This window comes from Crocodylus siamensis, chromosome 3 (assembly GCF_052110815.1).
Source record: "Crocodylus siamensis isolate JL-2025a chromosome 3, ASM5211081v1, whole genome shotgun sequence".
NCBI lineage: Eukaryota > Metazoa > Chordata > Crocodylia > Crocodylidae > Crocodylus > Crocodylus siamensis.
In genome coordinates this window covers 117274493-117298007 of record NC_143397.1, presented here as the reverse complement: position 1 = coordinate 117298007, position 23515 = coordinate 117274493, and the positions used below count along the sequence as shown (strand labels likewise).

Here is a 23515-nt window from a genome sequence, read left to right as displayed (position 1 = left end):
GCCATGGTGTCCTGGGAGAGAAGCACCACCCTGAGGCTTTTTGCTTAGAGGTCAGGTGTTGTCTAACAGAATTTGTTTCTTGTTCAGGAGGCTGTCTCACATCCCACTGATGCTCTGCCCTCACTTTAGGACAGTGTTAATGGCCTTTGCAGACATTGGTGATGCACAGGGGGTGCGCCAGCATTGAAACAGGAATGCACTTCCAGTTTTGCCACTGGCTCGACAATCTTCCCCCCTCCCCGTCGGCGATCTGGTGCAAACCCAGACTCAGGAGGCACCAGTCACTCATGCTCACAGATAATACAGACCTAACCTTCCATTTCCAGTTTTTCTTTCCAGTCAGTGTGAATGGACAGCAGCTGGATGTGGCAACCTTGCTGTTGAAATAAATTGCTTTGATCAACAGTGCAAAGGAAATTAGTTTTCACAAGTCTTTAAAATGAATGTGGTTAGATTGGGAAAAAACGCCTTGTTTACTGATAGGGACCATTTCTGCCAAGAAAAGGCAGGAGCTGTGCTCTTGTAACTGCGTTCTTAATGAGGATTTAATTTGTGTCACTATTTTGGTTCAGAAAGAAAAGCAGACCCCCAATTGAAATGGTTATTCCTGTTGAGTATTTAACCTGGACCAAGCTTATATTATGTAATTCGTATAAACCAGGTGTGGCTGTTTTCTTACTTGGCAATTCACCAGGAATGGTAGGTGACAGTGGTTTTAGGATAGAGCCTGCACTCTTGTTTCATGGTTTCTACTTTCCTTCTATACTACATGTATCTAAAAAAAAGGCCCTAATTTTATCCTGACAGTTGCGTTTCATTTAAATGTAGGAGTGATTTTTTTTTTAAGTTTCCAAAATCATGTTGAATAGATGATGAGAATTTACACATTTTCTGTTATGACACATTCTTGTTCTTAAAGGGTGTTCTAACATGTCAAAATGAGCATGTGTGTATATATACAAAGATAGCTGCAGTACTGAATGCAGATTAAGTGCTTTTGCACATGTGCTGTTTTGAAATGCAGAGTACTGGAAGCTTCAGAAGACTATAGTTTGTGTGTTTGCATGTGGATGCAAACATGTTTGTGTGCAGTAGGGTTTTTTTTTAATTTCAGAAAGATGTACAGTTTGTAGCATTACCTTATAAGACGAACAATCTCTTACCAGGCAACATTTCTCTAGGAACATTTTCCAAACCATATATTCAGATGATATTCCCTAAAACAACAACTGTCTCTTAGGAGGGACATGGTTTCTAGAAGGGCTTGACCGTTCTGTGAGTTTGTCTTCCCTTTTTTATTTTTAATGGGTTAACCAAACCTTCACTATGGTAATGAAGCTGCCCTGTGGCAAGGATCCTTGATTCTAAAGCTTAGAGATAATTAGAAAAATCTTCGGGGTGGGGGAAGGAACATCATGGACTTCCTTTCCTTTTCCGTGTCCTTCTGACAAGGTATTTAGCAGAATTCATAGATACGTTGGAACCTTACGGGGCTGCGCCATGAACACTTCTCCTGTGGCCTCAAGTTTGCAACTTCTGGGCTGTCAACCGATGGGATTGAGGAAAATGGAACAGAGGCCTATCTTAACCCTAACTTAAGGGACTCTTTCAGAATGGCTCTTTCTCGCTCTTGTTCTCTGTAGAGATACAAGTTCCTATACTCTCCAGACTTAAATAGAAGCACTGTGAGGAGCTGGTGAATGAAGGAAGTGGACATCTTTGAAGGCTGGTTTTGGCTTAGTTGAGCAATGAGACAGGTACCATTTTGGAGAATCCCACAGATTTTCCAGAGAAGATGAGGCTGACATGCAAGTAGAGGTACACCGATAAAGATTGTCTTGGCTGATGCCTATAGTTGATGATTAACCAACCACATATACCAATCTGATAACCAATATTTAGTAATAGTCCAAGGCATGCTATTGACATAAACCTCTTTGTTTTGCAACACACACGCACACACCCCGCTTCTGCCTGCTTCAGCCCTTGATGAGGAAGGTGGTGACTGCCTTTTTGACGCATATGTTGCCACCTCACTCATGGCTCTTAACCCCAGCCCTGCTCCCCGCACAGTCTATGCTGCCATCCCAGGTAGGTGGGGTGAACCCTTGCGCAGACAGCAGTGCCAGGTGCATTTGGAGCCCAAGAACGTGCTGCTGCCTCAGCATGGTGGGCCCTGCGCAGCCAAGCTCTAGCAGTTGCCAGGGAGAAGCTGCTTTTGCAAAGGCACTTGATGAAGCAGAATGTCCCTCGCACAGTGCCTTGCCCCTCCTGCATGCAGCCCTAGTGCTCAGGCCCCTGCTGTGCACATTGCTTTGCCATGGCAGTAGCAGGAGCTGGGAACAGTGCCTTTGTTGCTGACCAAGGCACCCTGTGACCGCTCCTCGGTGCCTCCTGCTGCCTCTCTGGAACCTATAGTCTGTCATGAATGAGCTCAGGCCAGGGGCAGAGTGCAGGAACCGGACTACGCTTGCCAGAGTGCTCTCGGTATGCCACTGTAATTATCAGCTACAACAATTTTTAAAAGTCAATAGCCAATAACATCACTTCTCCTTTTATCAGTTCCGATCTGATAGCCAGCTCATATATCGGCGCACCCCTACATGTAAGCTTTCAATTATGAAAACTGGACCAAAGTTACTAGGAATGAAGTTTCAGTACATGGACTTCTCTATTATTAGGATGATTTGGGAAAAAGAGAAAGTGAGATAAATATTTCAAAAGGAGTCATTTTTAATATTGATTTTTCTCAGCTGTAACTTAAAAAAAAACAATAAGGCAAAAAAACCCCTATTTCATATTCAAATAGAGTTGTAATCTTGAATGTAGTAATTTTTGGTGTCTAATAAACATGAATTTTAACTTTAAATAAAAAATCCAACAAATCCTGAACTACGGAGCTTTCAAACTACAAGTACATAATAAAACAAATGTGTATGTTCAGTTTGAACACACAGCCGAGAGAGTACAGATTACCTGGGCCTCTTTCTACCAAGTGCAGTTTTCCACTTAATCCAAAATTTTCTGAGATTTATTTTTTAAAATGATGTATCAAAGTGAAATAATGGGATAGCAGATGCATAAGCATACCCTGAGATGAATAAAATCTGTGTTGTCATAAGTTTCAGAAGTGGAGACTGGATGTTTGGAAGATAACTTTGAGTATTATCTTTGACAGAGAAAGCACAATCTCTGGAAAAATAGTTATTGTAAAGTTTCCTGGTTCAGTTTCTTCTTAGTATGATTTCCCACATAATCTATCATTTGATATTTTACTTTTCTATATTTAGAATCTTGCATATCAAGTTTTGCAATCTGTGTTCTTTTGGAGGAGTATTTAGAAAGTTTTAAAACTTTTTAAAAATGCATATTCTGGAAATACAAAGCGGGTCACTAGTATTATTCAGATCTTTGTCCTTGAGTCGGAGCCCCATTTTCAGATTGACAGAGGAGGCCTTTGTTGCCTTTGGAGCTTGATAAACTAAGAAGCAAGAGCCTTTATGTCAATTATTTCTCCAGCATTTGCAGAGTGGGTATTGTGCCATTTACTTGGTATAATAGATTAAATTGGCAGTTTGGAGATTCCTGGTTTGTGAAAGTACATGGTTAGTCTCCAAGATGGCCCAGGAGACTCCTTACAGTTTTATGTTCTGAAGTTGTACCTAATTCCAGGGCTATTTTAGTGCCTTAAACGTGGGCAGTCATCTGTGTGTAGTGATGCCAGGAGATTCTAGATATGGAGGACTAAATGGTGGCTGTTCCGAGACAGAAACTAGTGTGGGCACCAGTTTCTTCACTGCCAGAGATTTTTGTTGTAAGCATGGTTTTGTTGGTACTCTTGAAAAGTCTGACCTCTCCATCAGTTCCAATATTTGTGGATGACGTTAAGTGCCACGTAATATAAGGGTAAGAAAAAGCAGGATTCAAGGATGATTTCTTCTTTGGAGTATTAGGGGGTGAAAAAGAAATAGTCTTGTGTGTTCAATGAGTATGTAAGTAGATGAAAGGTTTCTGTCTGGGCTTTGTCTGTCCTTGGTTTTTCCAATAATATTAACCTTCAGCTTCACCAAACATAATAGCCATTTCATGTGGTCCTTGCGCTGGATGTTCATTCTTATTTATATACCGCAGGCTTTCCCTATGTGCACCATGTTAGGTGCAGATAAATTGGGTCCTTAATTACTCCTGTTACGTTCCTTCATGCAAATGATTGTTGGTACTGTCTGAATTAGAACATTATCAATGGCAATGCTTTAAAGAAGATTTACAGAAAATGTGTAAAGTAGAGGAATAAAAATGAATGATCTTTTAAACAAAATATAACTGTTTAAATACTGGTAGGACAGCAGAAATTATATGTAACAATGTTGCTATCAAGTTAATTATGTTTTGTTATCCACTTGTTAAGTGCATAAAGTAATACTCTAGAAATATTTATTTGGAAGTAATAATTAGCTATCAAATGGAAATAGATTTTTTTTTTAATACTTTATTCTTTTCTCCCCCAGTTCTGTTACATTATGAAAGATCTTACACTTTGAGATACTAGTCAATAATGGAGGAAACAGGCAGGGAAGCAGTCGCAACAGCTGTACAGAGAGTAGCTGGAATGCTTCAGCGTCCTGACCAGTTGGATAAAGTGGAGCAGTATCGCAGGAGGGAGGCTCGTAAGAAGGCTTCAGTAGAAGCTCGATTAAAGGTACAAAATTAATGAAACTCGGCAGTAACAAAGTGCTGAATTAAGCAGTGTTTGTGTGTGTGAGGTTTAACTTTAGAGCTTTTTGTAAGCCTTTGCTCAGTAAAATCAGCATTCCAAAAAAAACCAGTTGTATGTTCAAAAGCAGTGGTTCTCAACCTTTATGCTCAAGATACCCCTCAGAAAATGCCAGTCCTCCACTTTCATCAGTTTATTGCCTGTGGAAAAATAATAGAGCAATTCTTGTTTTTCAAAGAAGTCAAAAAGACCACAAGATCAGAATTTTTTTTGACCCCATGAATTCCTATTTGACATCTCTGGGTTTGTCTTGTAATTCACATGTAGATGTTTGCATGCACCTAGCAGTGTTAACACTGCAACACCCTTAAAAGGATCTTGCAGCACCCTATGGTTCTGTGGTTGAGAATTGCTGCTCTGAAGTGTGGTATATTGCCTTGAATATGATAAGTAATTTTGTTCCTGGATAATCAAACATTCCAAATATACCTACTTTTCAGCTGCACATTTTTCTCCTACTTGTGCAATTTAACCTGTTAACAAAAATGCCTGAAGTCATTAACAATTAATTTTTTAACTTGACAATTTATTTTCAAAAAGATCCATATTGAAAACTTTACCTAGCTATTGATTTTTATGTTAGTTTACAGAGGATATCTCTACCATCTAATGTGTTGTGTGTAATTTGGGAAGAATACTAGGTCCTGACTGAAACTGAACATATCTTCAGATATTTCTTTGCATATTTCTTCCCCAGTACAGTCTGGTTTCCTTTTTTATTATTTTAATGTTTACTTATATAGCAACAATTCAATTTAAAATTATTTGAAACTACAAATTTGTGGTGTGGGTAGCCAAATGTCTCCATCTGACAACAGACTGACCATTTAGATTGGGTACCAAATACTAGGGGTGCACCATAAAGATTTTTTTTGGCCTATACCTCTAGTGTACCTCTAGTTTTAAAGATTGTGTGTAAAGTCACCTAGTGCCTCAAACTGTTTTTTCCTGCTGATCCAGATCATCCAGCAGGGCTTGACACAGATGATACTATTGCTTGAGTGGTTGGACATATTTTGTTCTAATGGGTTGCACTCTCTACCTCTTTCTGTCTCTGCCCAGTTGGGTAAGGGCATTGAAACTGTTGGAGTTAGGCATGTTCTGACTTCCTTTCTTACTCTGATATAAATTCTTGAAAATGAACTACACACATCACATCTTGGATACAGATCAAATATTCATATAATGCATCTATCATATCCCATCATCACAGAAAGTACACTTTTCTTCCCAAAATCTAGGTAGGTTCTTCATTCCTCCCACTTTTTTCAGAAGTCAAGGAAAAAAGCCACTTGTGAAAGTTCCTTCTGCTCAGTATTCCTATACTGCTACTGTAGTGAGAAACAGAGTGGTAGGAAAAGGCTTTTATTGGGCCAGTTATACAGCTGGGAGGGATGTAAACAGGCTTTGGGGTATGAAGTATAAATTGCTTATTTGTATGTTAGTTTTTATCAACCTAGTATATTACATTTCCCCAGGGTCCCCTGAATATCCTTTGATGTCCCAGGCTGAGGGACATTGTTTCATATATTTAATTGATTCATCATGTGCTACCTAAATGAAATGGATGTGGTCTACCCTCTTTGGTAGAGTGCTAGGCATGCTCTGGTAGAAGTATGGTGTGGGCTTGCTGTACTTAGTTTGGGTGCTTCTGGGCCCAGCCTTTGACACTTGAGTCATTCCCTAGCCCTCTTCCTTCCAGCACTACTTCTCTTTTTTTTTCAGTTACTATTGAGGAACAGGAAAGTTTGAACAAAATACTTCAGCTGCATCTATGTTCTTATTAACATACCCTGGGTATCCACATCATTTTTACCCTTGCACCCCTTTTTGTAGGAGCTTCTGAGGAATCTGAGATCTGAGGAATGTATAGAAGACACCCAATGATGCCACCTTATTCTGCTTTGGGACTGTCCAACTGGGAAGCAGGAGGCTGCAAACCCCCAGGCTGTATGGCCTGCCTACTGTGGGCATGGCCTCCTGGGGTCCCCTGTACTGCAACTCCTCCCTGGTCCCCCTCCTACTAGCCAACTAGTGGCTAGGCAGGAGCCTGCAGGCTGTCTGTTTAACCTTTTGTGGGCTGCCAGTTGAATAGCCCTAGGCAGTTCCAGTTAATACTTATCTTCTACCCAAGGATGTAGTAGACTGTTCCAGGTCTTCTTGTGATAGCTTAGTGGTTTAGGTGGCTATGCCAAGGTCTAAATAAATATTTTGTCAAAGATTAGTTGATATAAAGTAGTAATAATATATATAAGACTGGCTGTCATATGATCTTTCAACAGTATATCTATTTTTTTCTCATAGTTAAAAATTGTCCTCTTCATATATTCTGGAGGGTTTTTAACAATATATCTATTTTCAGCTATTAAAAAAAATATTAGGCCCTCTGAATGAGCTGGCTTTGGTTATGGGAATCAGTAGACTGGTGTTACCATGTTGTCTGGGCTAAATACCCTGCCTCTCAGAAGGGCTGTCTTAGCCCAGGAAGAGGGCTGCATTAATATTTCTTGCATCTAAGCTAGCTTGTTCAATTCTAACTTGGGTTTCTTGGCACAGCACAGCTGTATGGTAGAGTATGGTTATGCTGTATAACCATACTCTTACACCTATATGAAAATCAAGTACAGAAAAAGAATTCAAAACACAATTTCAGAACTTCTAAGTTGTGCCATTTGCCTTAATAAGAATTTTTTTTTTCAGGCAGCAATCCAATCACAATTAGATGGGGTACGAACTGGTTTAAGCCAACTGCACAATGCACTGAGTGATGTAAAGGACATTCAGCGATCTTTAGTAGATGTCAATAAAGACTGGCGTCAGAGCATCAACACCATAGAAAACCTGAAAGGCGTTAAGGATGCTGTAGTTCAACATAGCCAACTGGCAGCTGCTGTAGAAAATCTGAAAAGCATTTTTTCAGGTGATCTTAATTTAAATTTTTTGGTATATGAATTTTGGTGATTGCAAGTTGGAAGAAAATATGTTAAAATGTCATTAAAAATATTGCATCAAAAAGCAACATGTTGAACTTGTCTCCACTTCCTTAATTAATCATTTGACCTGTTGGGCCAAATTTGCCTTTTATTGTATTATCTATAGCCTCAATATCTTCCTTGTGCTTGTTTGAATCTCACAGCTGAACTTAAAATTACTTTTCATAAGGTACAAGAGAAATAACACCTAATGACAAAGTGCAGCAAGTGTGTGGGCACAGTGTAGCTTTGTGCAATTGTATGGATATTTAAAAAGTAAAAGGAAAGTTGTCTTCCATTGATTTTAAGATTCTGTAACTCAGCAGTTTTAGCCTTTAATTAAAATAAAACATTGTAATTAAGAAAGGAATAAGAACACTAAATAAAAATGTTGAGAATTACTGCTCATTTTTAACATCTCCCTGAAACATAGCTGAAGAGAAATCATACTAGTAAACAGAATTGTTTGACTTGCTCTACAGTCTTTCTCTTGGTACAGTTATGGTTTCTGTAGCCATTTTTATATCCTTTTTATATTGCTCTAATTTTAATTTTGCCTTTTTCTCCTCCCTTTCACCCCCACCAGTTCCAGAAATAGTTAGGGAGACCCAGGACTTGATTGAGCGAGGAGAACTTCTGAAAGCCCATCGGAATTTGAGAGACTTGGAATGTTCTCGTGATGACTTGATGTATGAACAGTATCGTATGGACAGCAAGAACACTCATGACATGAATCTCATTCATATCTACTTTGGGGAAATTCAGAAACTCTCTGAGGAGCTAGCAAAACAACTTTGGATGGTAATTGAAAGATCTCTTCTTACTGTTCGCCGAGATCCAACCTTACTTGTTTCAGTTGTCAGGATAATTGAAAGGGAAGAGAAAATTGACAGACGCATGCTAGACCGTAAGAAACAAACAGGGTTCATTCCCCCTGGCAGACCAAAGAAATGGAAGGAAAACATGTTTGATATCTTGGAAAGAACTGTGAGCACCAGGATTGAAGGCACTCAAGCTGATACTAGAGAATCTGACAAAATGTGGCTTGTGTGCCATCTGGAAATTATTCGTAAATATGTCCTTGATGACCTGCAAGTCGCTAAAAATCTAATGGAAGAGCGTTTTCCTCCACATTATGACATTTTCAAAAAGTTGTTAAACATGTACCACCAGGCTTTGTCCATGCGCATGCAGGAACTGGCTTCAGAAGATCTAGAAGCAAATGAAATTGTTACCCTTTTGACATGGGTTTTAAGTACATACAAAAGGTAAGGTTATCTCATTACAAATGCTTTTTTATTAGAAATAGAAGGCATAAGATGTGTATAACATACCTTTGAATTTGATTCTTACTGATAAAGATACAGGCATTTGGTGAAAATAAATATATGTTGATAAGTCCATAGCATTTGTGTTGAATCTGTTCCATGGGCATGTGCCATAGGATTGTTATGCTTATTAGGCATCCTGCTTTGGTAAGTGTGTGCCTGTGTGCTAGGGAAAAAAGGTGTCTTTTTAACAATCCAGGTTGCTGTTGCATTTGTTGTTTGCTACTAGTTGAGTTGCTCTGTAGCTAAAGACTAACATTCCTTAAAATAGCTTTGAATTTTCTGACTTAGTGTGATCTCTTCCTTTTTTTTTTTTAATTTTAGTAAGCTTAACATTTTAATACAGTGAAATGTTTCAGTTTACTACATGTTTATAAATTTGGTGGAGTGTTGTCCAGAATATAAGGGACTGGAAGCTTTCTGTATGTGCACATGACCAAAATATTAGACATTTTGTGAGAGCCCCAAAAAAATAAGTTTGTAATTACTTACTTTTTTCCTTACTCCTTTCAGCAAGGGTTGTGGCTCTTTGGATTCTATTTGGTATGTGATTAACTTTCCATTAAAATATTTCCATTATGGGGATGTCATGGTTTATGTATCTTGAAGAAATTCTACCCAGGTGTTAGCTCATGTAATACTGTGAAATTCAATTTCTGGTTTTGTTTTTGGCAGTGTGATTTTATTTTTATTTTTATTTTTTTTTGTTAAGACAATTTACCACATTTTTTATGGCTATTTTCTTAAAATGTAGTGGGGAACAATTTGAAAGACGAATACTGCCTTTCCAGTATATAGCCTTCAGGGAACACTTAAGATCTGTGCATGTCTAGTGGTATTTAGCCTCATGGCGCATGAATCATGCCTCTGTTTTCTCAACATTTCAGATTTGATGATATTGACTAAGGCAGGAGTTAACAACATTGTGCAGTAGGGAGTCTCTTTATTGTGGTGGCTTCATTCCAAAAGCAGCCACTTTCAAACCTGCCGGGAGTGGGAGCCAGAGCTGTGGTTACCACTTCTCTCTTCTCCCCCAACCCTGCAGTACCACCACTGCCGCTCAGGGTTTGAATTACACTCCAGCTTGTGGGGGGAGGTGTTTGTGGGAGTGGCAGCTAGAAGACAGAATGAGCCACTGCTGACTTTGCTGCTTAGAAAGGTGTGGGGCAAGCTTGGAGTGCTCATCAATTTGGTCGTCACACCAGACGGCAAGGCTAACATGTTTAACGATTACTTTGCCTCCATCTTCCTAAGAAGGGACCAGAACAGCCACCTCCCTGCTGGGCCCCCCTCGGGCCCTGGGGGAGGCACACCTGGGCCACGGGTTAGTAAGGATTTAGTTAAGGACCTTCTGGAGGGGTTGGACGTATTTAAGTCAGCCAGTCCAGATGATCTCCACCCTAGAGTTCTAAAGGAACTGGCCGAGGTCATTGCAAGTCCCCTGGCACCGCTTTACGAGCACTCGTGGTGCTCTGGTGAGGTACCGGAGGACTGGAAGAGGGCCAACGTGGTCCCCATCTTCAAAAAAGGGAGGAAGGAGGACCCGGGAAACTATAGGCCGGTTAGTCTCACCTCAATCCTAGGCAAGCTGTTCAAGAAAATTATGCTGGCACACATCCAGGAGGGGCCAGCAGGGGACTGCATGCTTAGGGGCAACCAACATGGGTTCATCAGTGGCAGGTCCTGTCAGACCAACCTGGTGGCCTTTTACAATCAGATCACCAGATCACTAGATGCAGGGGTAGCAGTGGATATAGTCTTACTTCCGGAAGGCTTTTGACACTCTCTCACCCTGTTCTCATTAAGAAACTGGGGGGCTATGGTGTAGACACCCACACAGTCAAATGGGTCGCCAACTGGCTGGAGGGCCGCACCCAGAGGGTGGTAGTGGATGGGTCCTTCTCAACCTGGAAGGACGTGGGCAGTGGGGTTCCGCAGGGCTTGGTCCTCGGGCCCGCACTGTTCAACATCTTCATCAGTGATTTGGATGAGGGGGTAAAAAGCACCCTGTTCAAATTTGCTGATGACACTAAGATGCGGGGAGACGTGGGTACATTGGAAGGATGAAACAGGCTACAATCAGACCTTGACAGGTTACAAGGGTGGGGAGATGAGAATAGGATGGGTTTCAACACGGACTAGTGCAAGGTGATGCATCTGGGGAGGAACAAGCGGCACCATACCTACAGGTTAGGGAACTCCCCTCTTGTCAGCACTGAGGCTGAAAAGGATCTTGGGGTCATCATTGACTCCAAGATGAACATGGGCCGGCAGTGTGGGGATGCAGTCAGGAAGGCCAACCGCACCTTGTCATGCATCCACAGATGCATCTCGATCAGGTCCAAAGAGGTGATCCTCTCCCTCTATGCGGCACTGGTCAGGCCACAGCTGGAGTACTGTGTCCAGTTCTGGGTGCCACACTTCAAGAGGGATGTAGACAACATGGAGAGGGTCCAGAGGAGGACCACTCGTATGATCAGGGGGCAACAGGGCAGGCCCTATGAGAAGAGACTGCGGGACCTGAACCTGTTCAGCCTCCAAAAGAGAAGGCTGAGGGGGGATCTTGTGGCCCGTTATAAACTAGTCAGGGGGAATCAGCAGGCATTGGGGGAGTCCCGGTTCCCCCGTGCACTGCCAGGAGTGACCAGGAATAACGGTCACAAGCTGGCAGAGGGTAGGTTTAGGTTAGATATCAGGAGGCGCTACTTCACGGTCATGGCGGCTAGGGTCTGGAACCAGCTTCCAAGAGAAGTGGTGCAGGCTCCTACCCTGGGGATGTTTAAGAGGAGGTTAGATGAACATCTAGCTGGGGTCATTTGATCCCAGTATTCTTTCCTGCCATGGCAGGGGGTCGGACTAGATGATCTGCTCAGGTCCCTTCCGACCCTAGAAACTATGAAACTATCTCTTATGGGGGAGGAAGCTCTTATCTCTTATGGGGGGGGATCAGCTCCCTTGAGCCTTCCCCCCTGTATTTCGAACCGTTCTGCCACCTGAGGAAAGTCCATTGCCACTTAAATGCTGCAGAAATCCCCTTGTTCTGTGGGCTGGATGAAATGACTCTGCACAGCCTGTGGGCCATAGGTTGCCAACCCCTAGAATAAGGCCCTGAGCTATGCATGCTTTTTTTCTTCCGTTACAGCCAGTTGCTCTGTTTCTCTGTCGTTTTCTGGCTGAATCTGCCCTAAACCTGCTAATGATTCAGTAATATCCAAAGTAGAGGCAGGAAATATTAATCATACTACAAATATTTCTGTTGGCAGCTTCAGGTGGAATTTGAGATGCACTTCTCTTTGTCTTACAAACAGGCAAACAAAACCCACAATGAGCAGGACGTGAGGGAGACATATGGTTGGGAGATTTAAGGGACTTAACAGGTTGAATTTAGAGCTAGCTGAGTAACATAGGAAGGCAGCTCTGTGTGTGGGCATGTTTCATACTGTTACAAGTATTTTGGAGGAAAAAACCTATAACTGGTAGAAAATTGTATATAACTGATACAGTTGTTGCCAGCTCTTCCTCTGCATATATTTGTAGGGAAGGCAGGCTGCACAGATGTCTCCCCTGTTGTCCTGGTCTTAAATTACTGGGAATACATTTTGCATATCCCTTTAAAGCAAGGGCGGGCAATTATTTTGGGCAGAGGGCCGCTTACTGAGTTTTGGCAAGCCATCGAGGGCCACATGACAGGCATCCCAGGGCAGATTAATATTAATTTTCTAAATTTTTTAGGGGCCCCGCAGGCCGGATAGAATGGCCTGGCAGGCCTCTGGCCCCCAGGCTGCATTTTGCCCACCCCTGCTTTAAAGGAAGACAAGCAGAGTATACTTCCTGGTTTGCTGGTGTCATTCCTCAGGAACCAGGCAAGTCAGCTTAAGGAGTTGGGATGCATCCATGAGTATGAGGACTTTGCCAACAGCATGCACATGGAGAGTTGCAGGATTAAGGAAATTTGGAGAAAAAGGACTGTACCAGGACCAGTGTAACAAGGTGGTCTGGCCCTTTTTAAGAGGGAGCAGACATCCCTATTGAAAAAAGCGTAGCTGTGGGTGCTCGGACAATGAGCATCCCAATAGATCAGTGATTCTCAACCTTTTTTGTACCAGGACCCACTTGTAAACATTGATGGCCAGTCCTGACCTGGTGCCCCTCACTCCTGCCCTGCTGCCCCCAAGTCCCCCAGTGTGTGAGACAGGGGGTGGGTGGGTGTATCGGGCCTGGAGTCCCAAGCAGCCCTTTGCAGCCTGGAACCCTGCCAGCCTGCAACAGAAAAGTTATGGTTTTCTACCTTTTTTCTCCTTTAAAGGAGAATCCATTTTTAAAGTTTGTTTGCAACCTTTTCATATGTTCTTGTAACCCGCCTTTGGGTCGTGACCCATGGGCTGAGAAACACTGCACTAGAGTAAAATCCCAAAGGAGAGAGCAGGAGGCAAGCTGGGTGAAAAAGCAGTTTGCCAGCAGGAGGCAAACTGTAACCTGTATAAGCTTGCTACCAGAAAGTGGCCACACTATTGTGCTGGTGCCAGAGCCAAAGGGTGTGCCCTGCTGCCCAGAACAGGGCCAGAGCTTTGTTGGTTTAATTGTTTGGTATGCAAAGACTATTTTTTTTAATTTGGAGGACAGGCTAGGGAGCTCTTCCAGGAGTAAAGTCAGCCTAAGCATCCTGATTACAACCAGCAAAAAAGGTTGCCATCTTACGCAGTAACTGCTCTACTCCTCACTTAAATCTCCTATTCACCAAGGTCAGGAACTGCTATGCAGTGGTGAAATAAAGAGAAGAGGAGCAGAAGACCCCAGTAGCTGGGGAGGAAGAGCCATGTGTCCCAAAAGATGAGCAGTTCATGGCCACATCTTCTGAGGTTTAAAAATTAAAGATGGTAAGGTTGCCAGAGACCCCTTCTGAGGGGAAATAAGCCATCCATCTGCTGACCAAAGCAGTATTTCCAGGAAATGTTCTGCCTGCCTGCATTGCCCTCCTCTGGAGGTTCCTTCCAGCCCTACTTCTCTATAATTTTACATTATAACAACTTATTTGGTGCTTTCTTTCAATTTTATTACATTGATTTATAAGCTCACTTAAACCTGGGGTTTTAAAAGTTAACTGTGGATGTGTGTTTATCATTGTCACATCAAAAAGGATTCAGTAAGCAGTATATAGAAACCTGAACTAAAAACTCTTATCCTATTTAATAGTTTGCACTAATATAAGCATCTGTCTTGGATGTCCAGAGTCAGAATATTGTTTCTTTGTACAAAATAGAATTCTTAATGGGTCATCACTTATGTTTCCCAGAAAAAATCTAAGGTTGAATTTCTTTCTGAAAAATACCTGTGTAACCAAATACTTAAAAGTATTTTTGTTTGATTAAACCTTTGTTGTAACTTTGAAGTTTCTTTACATTTTGAATATAAAGTGTTCAATGTGCCTTTTTAACTTATGGGGTTTCAGAAACTTGTAATAGTCTCCTGTTGTAGTTTTAGAAAAAAGGTTACATATTCATGTTTTCTTCACTCATCATGGTGTCCTGTGACCAGTTGGGTCCCTCAAAGCTCTGTCCTTGGACCCATATTGTTCAACATCTTCATTAATCATGTGGACATTGGAGTCAGAGGCAGACTGGCCAAGTTCGCTGATTGCACCAAACTTTGGGCCAAAGCATCCACGCCAGATGAAAGGAGGGTGATGATACAGGCTGACCCGGACAGGCTCAGCAAATGTGCAGACGAGAACCTGATGGTGTTTAACACCGAAAAATGCAAGGTTCTCCACCTTGGGAGGAAAAACCTGCAGCACCCTTATAGGGTTGGCAGTGCTACGCTGGCTAGCACTATGGAAGAAAGAGACTTGGGGGTCACCGTTGACCACAAGATGAACGTGAGCCTGCAATGCAATGCTGCGGCTAGTAAAGCGACCAAAACATTGGCTTGCATCCATAGATGCTTCTCGAGCAAATCCCGGGACGTCATTCTCCCCTTGTACTTGGCCTTGGTGAGGCCGCAGCTGGAGTACTGCGTCCAGGTTTGGGCTCCACAATTCAAAAAGGATGTGGAGAAGCTTGAGAGAGTCCAGAGGAGAGCCACGCGCATGATCAGAGGTCAGGAAAACAGACCTTACGATGAGCAGGCTCAGGGGTGATCTGATGGCCACCTATAAGTTTATCGGGTGACCACCAGGATCTGGGGGAACGTTTGTTCACCAGAGTGCCCCAAGGGATGACTAGGTCGAACAGTCACAAACTCCTGCAAGACCGCTTCAGGCTGGACGTAAGGAAGAATTTCTTTACTGTCCGAGCCCCCAAGGTCTGGAACAGTCTGCCAGCAGAGGTGGTTCAAGCACCTACATTGAACACCTTCAAGAGTAAATTGGATGCTTATCTTGCTGGGATCCTATGACCCCAGCTGACTTCCTGCCCTTTGGGCAGGGGGGCTGGACTCAATGATCTCTGGAGGTCCCTTCCAGCCCTGATGTCTATGAAATCTATGACAGGCTGAGAGCCATGGGGCTCTTTAGCTTGGAAAAGCGCAGGCTCAGGGGTGATCTGATGGCCACCTATAAGTTTATCAGGGATGACCACCAGGATCTGGGGGAACGTTTGTTCACCAGAGCGCCACAACGGATGACGAGGTCAAACGGTTATAAACTACTGCGAGACCGTTTCAGGCTGGACATAAGGAAGAATTTCTTTCCTGTCCGAGCCCCCAATGTCTGGAACAGTCTGCCAGCGGAGGTGGTTCAAGCACCTACATTGAACACCTTCAAGAGCAAATTGGATGCTTATCTTGCTGGGATCCTATGACCCCAGCTGACTTCCTGCCCTTTGGACAGGGAGCTGGACTCAATGATCTTCCGAGGTCCCTTTCAGCCCTAATGTCTGTGAAATCTATGAAATCACTTTTTGTTTGTTCATTTGCAGTATGTTTTCTTTTTCTTTCAATTCAGTGAAGAGATGATGGGAAATTTGGAACTGGCCCCAGAAGTAGATGTAAACTGCCTGACTCCTTTAATTTCACAACCAGCGGTGGACCAGCTTCTAAGCAAATACATGTCAACACTTACTGTAAGTAACTGGAATCTTGGAAGTACCTTTAAAAATACCTGAACTTGATTCTTTTTTGCGGGAAATAAAAACAATGTTGGCGGGACAGGTTGTACTTCTTTCAGAACAGTTTATTGTAGAAAATGTTGGTCACATGTATTTAGTTATCAGGGATCCAGGTTTTCCATTCACTGTGGAAAAATGTGGATTTTCTCCTTTGAGGGGGAAAAATGTCAAAAAGTGCAGGTTTTCCCTTGCAGGCTGACAGGAGGGGCGGGGCCATAGACAATGCATAGCAGGATAAGGGGGCACTGTGGTGAGGGAAAGAGTGGGGCAGGGTTGGTACCTGGGGCTGCGGGCACTACCCAGCCAGGGCAGGATTCCAGGACCAGCTGGAGAGTGGGATGGAGCTACGGGAGGTTCATCTGGGGGGCTGGCTCCCTGCTGTTGTGCAGACTCCCGGGGAGCAGGGCAGGGGAGTATGCTGCTCATTGTGGGGTACTGGCTTCCTACCATGCTGCCTTCCCCACCCACCCTGAGCCAACCTCTGGGGGATGCTGTGGGCCAGCAGGCAGGACCCAGCGCAGAGGGCAGAGAGGCTCAGTGCTGCTGCCAGGAGCCCTGTCTTAGCCATGCTATTGCTGCTGCTGGGCAGGCATGGAATGCTTCACCATGGTGGCACAGTTGGTTTGGGGCTCCCAGTAGCAGTAATGGCAGCACATTGAGCCTCTCTGTCATCCTGCACCAGATCCTGTCCGCTGGCCCGCAGAGGCCCCCAGAGGGGAGGGCAGCAGGGCAGGGAACCCTAAGCCCTGCAGCAGGCAGTCTGCCCCCACCCTTCTTGAGTTCCACCTTGGCTATCCTGCCCACGGGGTAGTAGGGGACAGTGAATCCAGGCTCTGCTCTGGCTACAGCAGCTGCCACTTCCCTTGTGTGGTAGCTGGGGATCAGGCATTGCTGGGAGGGGGCAGGGGGGCTGCAGTCCCTGGCCCTGGTCCTGTAGCCCTGGTGGCTGGGGGTTGCAGGAGGCAGTGGGTCAAAAGTGAAGGACACCAGAAGGGATGGGAGGGTGAATGAGAGGCACTGGTATGGATTGGAGGGGCTGTGCGTTAGGAGTGAGTGGCACCAGGTGGGGTGGGGGGCTGTATTTCTAATCAACAGGATTGCCATACTGTTCTTTCTTTTTTTCTTAAATCTTTCTAGCTAGAAGCCTTTGTGCTCTATCACCCTCTTCATAATAGTTTTGTATTATGTATTTTAGAGTCTGTTCTGCTTTACTAATTTGTAAGAGACACAGTTTATATATACCTTTAGCTTCCAATATTTTCTCACTCATTCACTCGCTCACTCACATTTTGGAATGTCTTTGCATATTCTAGGGCTTCCTTATTTATTTAGCATTTGATGACAGTGACCAGCGAGTAAAGAGAAATAGTCACAATTTTATGGCCAAAATTTTGCAGCCAGCTGATTGCCTCAGGTGCAGTACTATACAGATCCACTAGCGTTCCACTAAATGCACAAAGAGGGCATTCAGAAAGGATGCAATACAAAGTTTGAAAAGGGGCATTCTTTTAGGGTTGATAGGGCATCTGTCAAATACATTTCTCCTTGGTTCTTTTTTTTTTTTTATGGGAGATTTTGCTGATAATGATGCCTCTCATCTCTGCTTAGCCAGCATTGTATAGATATTTTTTGATCTCTTTGCTCTTCATTTGAAAATACACAAATAAGGTTGTTGGGAGGTTTTTGGGGGGGGTGTTGTTTTGTATTGGGTTTTTTTACCCTTCAGGGTCATAAAGCAGAGTTCTGTTCAATCTCTGAGAATACTGTTAGTTTTTTAGCCCCAATTTCCAAACACCAGATATATTAAATATATTAAGAACTCCATAAACTGCAAAAAGAAAGATGCTCCCAACCAAAGTCAACTAGAAGGCAGTTGTTACTAACTGTTACTAATTTCTCCTTTAAATGTTCTTTAATCAAAATGTATCTATTTTCTTTATCTACCATTCTGTCTTTTAATACAAAAAGGATATGCTTAGTCCTTAAAATCACTACCACATTGCTTCCCAAGACCATTAAATAGTAATGCGGTGATTGTGCCTACCACGTAATGGGGGGTTTTTTTTAGATATTTTCCATGCCTGGCCTGCAGATGGAGTTCTTGCAAAAGCTCAGTACTAGATCTGTCTTTCTTATCACTTGCAAAACCCTTCCTCTTGCAAAGGGCTGAATGGCTCTGTTAACATTTATACACTCTATTTTTATTTATTACTTTTTTTTAATGGCTCACCATTCCTCTAGGGGCTGGGGTGGTGCTGGTGCTGGTGCCAAGGCATATGGTTGACAGGTCACAAGTTTGAGGCCATAGCAGAAGTCCTCATGGTGTGACTCTGCCAGATTCCAGTGAATCTGTGAATTCTGCTAAATAGCTCATCACAAGAACACGAAAAAGGAAAGGACCCACTCCTCCCAAGACTTACTAGTTTGTGTTGTTTTTATACTTCTTGTTTTCTAAATAAAATTCTGCTCTGTCAGGTGAAGCCTTACCAACATTCTTCTAAGCCAGGGGTTTTTATCCTTTTTTTGGTCGAGGTACCCCCAGCGGCTAGTTGAGAAGTGAGGAGTCCCTTGGTGGCCAGTCAGTGAGCGGCATGGGGGGTCTCCTGCACAGCAGCAAAACCGGAAGTGCTACTGGCTTCTCCACGCCACTGCCGTGTACCCCCTGGAGCCTTCCAAAGTATCCCCAAGGGGCATGCGTACTTCCAGTTGAAAACCCCTGTTCTAAGCTATTTAGTATCACCAGGGATAATAACAAATATAACTAACACTGTATTTACCCAAATCCAAAATGACTGATTTTAAGATGACCCCCCAATAATTAGATTCTGTACACTAAAAATTCTAATAAATGAATGTATTTTCCATGTATAGAATCTAATTTATTGCAGGGAGTTGTCCTAAACTGCCTCCCCTCCACTCCTTCCCGCTGCCGCAGGGCAAGCAGTGGTGCAGGGACAGGTAGTGGGGAAGTCAAACAGTGTCACTCCTTGCTACTTGTCCCCCTTGCCACTTGCCCTGGCCCTTGCTGCCAGTGCCTGACCTCGCTGCCACCACTTCCATAATTTACCCTCTGTAGCTTGGGCTTGGCCCCACTCTGGACATGGGCATGGACCATGTGGTTGCTCTGGCCCCAGCCCTGGCCTGACCATGCAGCGGTGATTGTGGCGGCAGCAGCTGCTGCATGCCCAGCTGGGGCTGAAGCACCCGTATGCTCCATGCCCTGGCCCAGACTGGGCTGCAACCCAAGCCAGGGCTGTAGCTATGGAGGGTAAGTGGCAGTAGGAAGCAGGAGCCGTTGATGGGGGTGTGGGAGGCAGCTGCCCTGACCCTGACCCTGGTATTGGGCCTGAGCTGGAGTTCAGCAGCTGCCCCCCCACCCCCTTATATTCAACTCCAAGATAAGAGGCTTATATAGTGGGGAAATCTTGTCATGGATTCACATAAATATGGTATATTGCTTGGTAAAACTGCCTTCATTGCTTTACATTATAAGAAATAAAGAATATCTTGGCTATATTTTAATCTGCTTCATTTACTTGTATTACTCTTTTGATCCCTTGGTGTTTCCTGTTATGTTCTAGCCCTAAAATTAACTTACTGAAACACTTCCAGGTTCTTTCTTCCACCCTGAGTATTTACCCTCTCATGTGGATTCAATTTCCCTCTCATTTGGATTCCCTGAACTATCCTTATTACAGTCTATCATTCCCTTGGTGTTCTTTTTACTCTTTTAAAGATGGTACAGTGTTAGCCTATTTCTAGTCCTCTGGTACTTTGCCTGTCACCCATGATTCTGCAAATGCTGTTACCAGTGGCTTCAAGATTTCTTCTCCTGTTCCTTCAGCACCTGGGATGACTTTCATTCAAGTTTTAACAGCTCTCTGTGAATTTGACTTCATAGAATGAGCGAAAAGTAGGGCAGGGAGGTACCTCCAAATGTCATCCAGTCCAGCCCCCTGTCTCAGGCAGGATCATCCCTATCCAAGCCATCCCATACAAATCCTTTTCTAACTTGTTACTAAAACTACATAGTCAATTATGTCTCAAAGTAAGTCATAGCACCCTAACCTGCCACAGGTAAAAGTAGGGAGACAACAGTGCTCAGTGTCTTGCTGCTACAAGAGATCCAAGGAAGAGGGTAAGCACCCCCTCACCACCTTCCCCTCAGCCCCTTGTTTGGAGCAAGTCCATACAAATCTGACCATTGGGTAAAATTCCTTCCTTATCCCAAATGTGGCAATAGATCTAACCCTGTGCAGTAAGGCAAGATTGGCTAGCCAGAAACCTCTAGGTTTTAGTTCCAGCAGGAGCACTGGCACAAGCCAGTCAAAATCTCCAGCTTTGCCTGCAGCCACCATCCAGTGCTTTTGAGGAAGGCAGCCGTCCCAGTCCCTGACACTTGTAGCAGTAGGAGGGGGAAAAAATGATTTCCTGGCCTTGTGTTGTAACCAGCAAAGCTCGGAAGCATGGGACACACTAAACACCCTCCATTTTGATCTGCAATATGGGTACAGCAAACACAACTCCACATATCACACCCTCTTACTGGACAGTCAGAATTCCTTTTTATATCCCCTTCATAAATTTATGTTAGCTGCTTTTAAACTTTCATAATTAAGGCAGTCAAGGAACTCTGTTCCCCTGATCTCCAGTATTCTGCTTTAGGCTGCTCCTTATCTCCCAGCAATCTGTGTTAGAGGGGTTCCTGGGCTTCTAACTTGCTCTTTACAGAGCACTCCAGGTATAATTACTCCTAGACCATCACTAAGCAATGTTTACCTAACCTCTTCTTGAAAACCTCCATTGATGGAGCTCCCACAGATTCCCTAGTCAGTCTATTCCACCACTTCACTGTTCTAACAGTAAAGAAGTTTTTCCTGATATCCAAGTTAAACCTTCTTTGCTTCAACATCAACATCCTTTGATTTGTGTCCTGCTCTCTGCAGCAACTGAAAAAAATGTGTCCTCCCTTTTCTTTATGGCAGCCCATCAGCTGTCTGAAGACTGCTATTGCGGGCAAGGAGGAATGAAATCCTCATGGCCACATAGGTACAGATGGGCAGTCAGACAACCACTGACTTTGAGATACTGGTATTAGTGGTAGTTACCAAGATGCAGGCCGGAATGAATTAAAAATACCTATCAGAGGGAAATAATTAAGTCGAAGCTGGAGTTGCTAGAAGACAGCGTCAGATCTATAGTTGGCACTTGGTAGGAGTTATGATGGAGGAGTGGGTAAAAAAATTAGGTTGGAAGATAATCCCAGGCACAGAATGGCTTGAAAGTCATACAGTCTCAGAACTGGGGAGAGGTGCAGGACCCAACCTGTATCGACCACACTGTTCATCAGAGCTAAAGAGAGTGAGCATTGGAAAGTAGGGAAGAAAGCATGCCCTGCGGTTGGTTAAAATCATATGAGGTTTCCCCTGTGAAGTTTCTGGTATAGAAGGGGGGTCGTGACCTGATGCAGTATAAAAGAATGGAGAATGAGACCCTTTTCTTACTCTTGGTATATCAGGGCTTGTTGTCCCTTTCTTCATTGGCATGTTGGCAGGGTCCAGCTATCATGTGAGGCCACAGCTTCTGACTTCAAGCCTCTTCAAGATCCTGTGGCAAATCTATAGGGCTGGAAACTCTCTCAGGCAGGGATGTCAGACACATGATTTGTGGGCTGGATTTGGCCTGCAAAGCCCTATCATCTAGGTTACAGTTTTGCTTGTGAGTTTCGGACTGGCCCTGCGCACCATATGTAGCATCTGTTAGCCCTGATCGTACACCCCTTATGGGGTGCATGGAGCCAGTCTGGTGTATGCTGCGTGGACAGGGTTGGAGGTGGGCAGGGTCAATCCAGGGCACTGCTGCATCTGGGGCTGGTCTGTGGGCCTGATCCGGTCTGTGGGCCTGATCCAGCCTGTGGACCAGCCCAGCAAACCACAGTTTGATACCCCTGTTCTAACACAGTTATCAGTGCCAGACAATATTGCTGGGACTCACTGAGTCTCGACTGTCAGCTGTGCAGGCTATGAGGGCTCAGAACCCTTCTGGATGCCACTGGAGCCCAGGTATGGAGGGGAGTTAGTTATATGCTGATAAGTTGTGGGTGAGGTTGGTGACTGTCTGGACCTGGTTTGACTAGACATGTCCCTCGGGAATGCTGTGAGGCCTTGTCTGGTCCTGTCTTACCTGATGCTAAGGCTGACATAAATTGGTGCGTGGACCTGGCATTGAGCCCTTGGTGCTGCAAAGATGATCTCAGCTTTGGGTCTAAAATCACACCAAGGGACCTCTCCAGGAGGGAAGAGCCTCAGCTTCTTCTCAGAGCATTTGATCTTGGGTGTGAAGGATTAGCATGGAGCAAAAGCCCAGCACTCGAGTCTGTTCCAAGTGAAAAAGACATCTTAAATGGCTTTTAAAGCATTGAGATGATAGCATTAAAGAAGGGACAAAATGAAGTCCTGGTGATCTCTGGGAAGTGCAAGACAAAGACATAAGAGGGAATAACCTTCTACCTTCTAAAGAAGAGTAACTCTGAAGGGAATCAAGCTCCAAAATGAGGATAAAGACACCATAATGGGAGTGCCTCATGGCAGTGTTAAAACCAGTGGGTAGGGAAACATGAAAGCAACAAACCACAGCTATTGAGTTACAGGCTGGAGGAGAATTGCCAGCTTTTCTTCCTGGGACATGTAAGAGACTGAATAAAACTTAATGAAGGTATAAAAAATCCTCTATGATTTATAGAACCTGTCTAAGAAGTCGGGTGTCTGCTTCAGTTCGTTAGGCCATTCAGAACTTCAACAGTGCTCCATCTCAGAACAGCAGTTCAAGAGGAAAGGATAAGCCAGAAATGCAGACTGCCCCTTTATCCCCTTGGCATGGGACACATTGCTAAGGGATATAGTCTTTAATAGGGGGCACAGGATGAGGGACTTGTGGTTGTATGGACAGTTACTCACAGGAGAATTTTGCCTTTTTATGTTTATCTGAAAGCCAGTTGTTCCCAGAACCGTTCTCAAATATTCATTTTATACGTGCTCAAATTGGAGAGCATCACCACCATCATCACCACTGTTTTGTTTTTTTTTAGTATGTGTTGCCCTTAGAACTTCAGTTGTATTGACTCAGGTCCATGTTACTTCCTATCATCAGCAGTGACAGATCCTTCAGAGAAAGGTACAAGAACCATAGGCAGATGTGGGATAATTTCCTCCTGCCCCCTCCCAAATCTTAGGAATCCTCATAGTCCTCTTTCTTAGAAATCAATTGAGAGCTGAGCCGTGAGGATTAATATTAAATTTTTACAGCATCATGGACACTATTGATATTCTTGTTAACCAC

General features: G+C 43.7%; 1 protein-coding gene across 1 annotated transcript in view; it reads left to right on the top strand.

Moving 5' to 3' along the window:
- The window catches only part of EXOC3 (exocyst complex component 3), a 36916-nt gene that overhangs the window by 946 nt on the left and 12455 nt on the right, over nucleotides 1–23515 (top strand). The window contains exons 2-5 of the mRNA XM_090039084.1: nucleotides 4509–4699; nucleotides 7475–7694; nucleotides 8333–9014; nucleotides 16015–16132. Coding sequence (XP_089895210.1) covers nucleotides 4556–4699; nucleotides 7475–7694; nucleotides 8333–9014; nucleotides 16015–16132 — 1164 coding nt within the window. The 5' untranslated portion in view covers nucleotides 4509–4555. The remainder of the gene's footprint in view (nucleotides 1–4508; nucleotides 4700–7474; nucleotides 7695–8332; nucleotides 9015–16014; nucleotides 16133–23515) is intronic.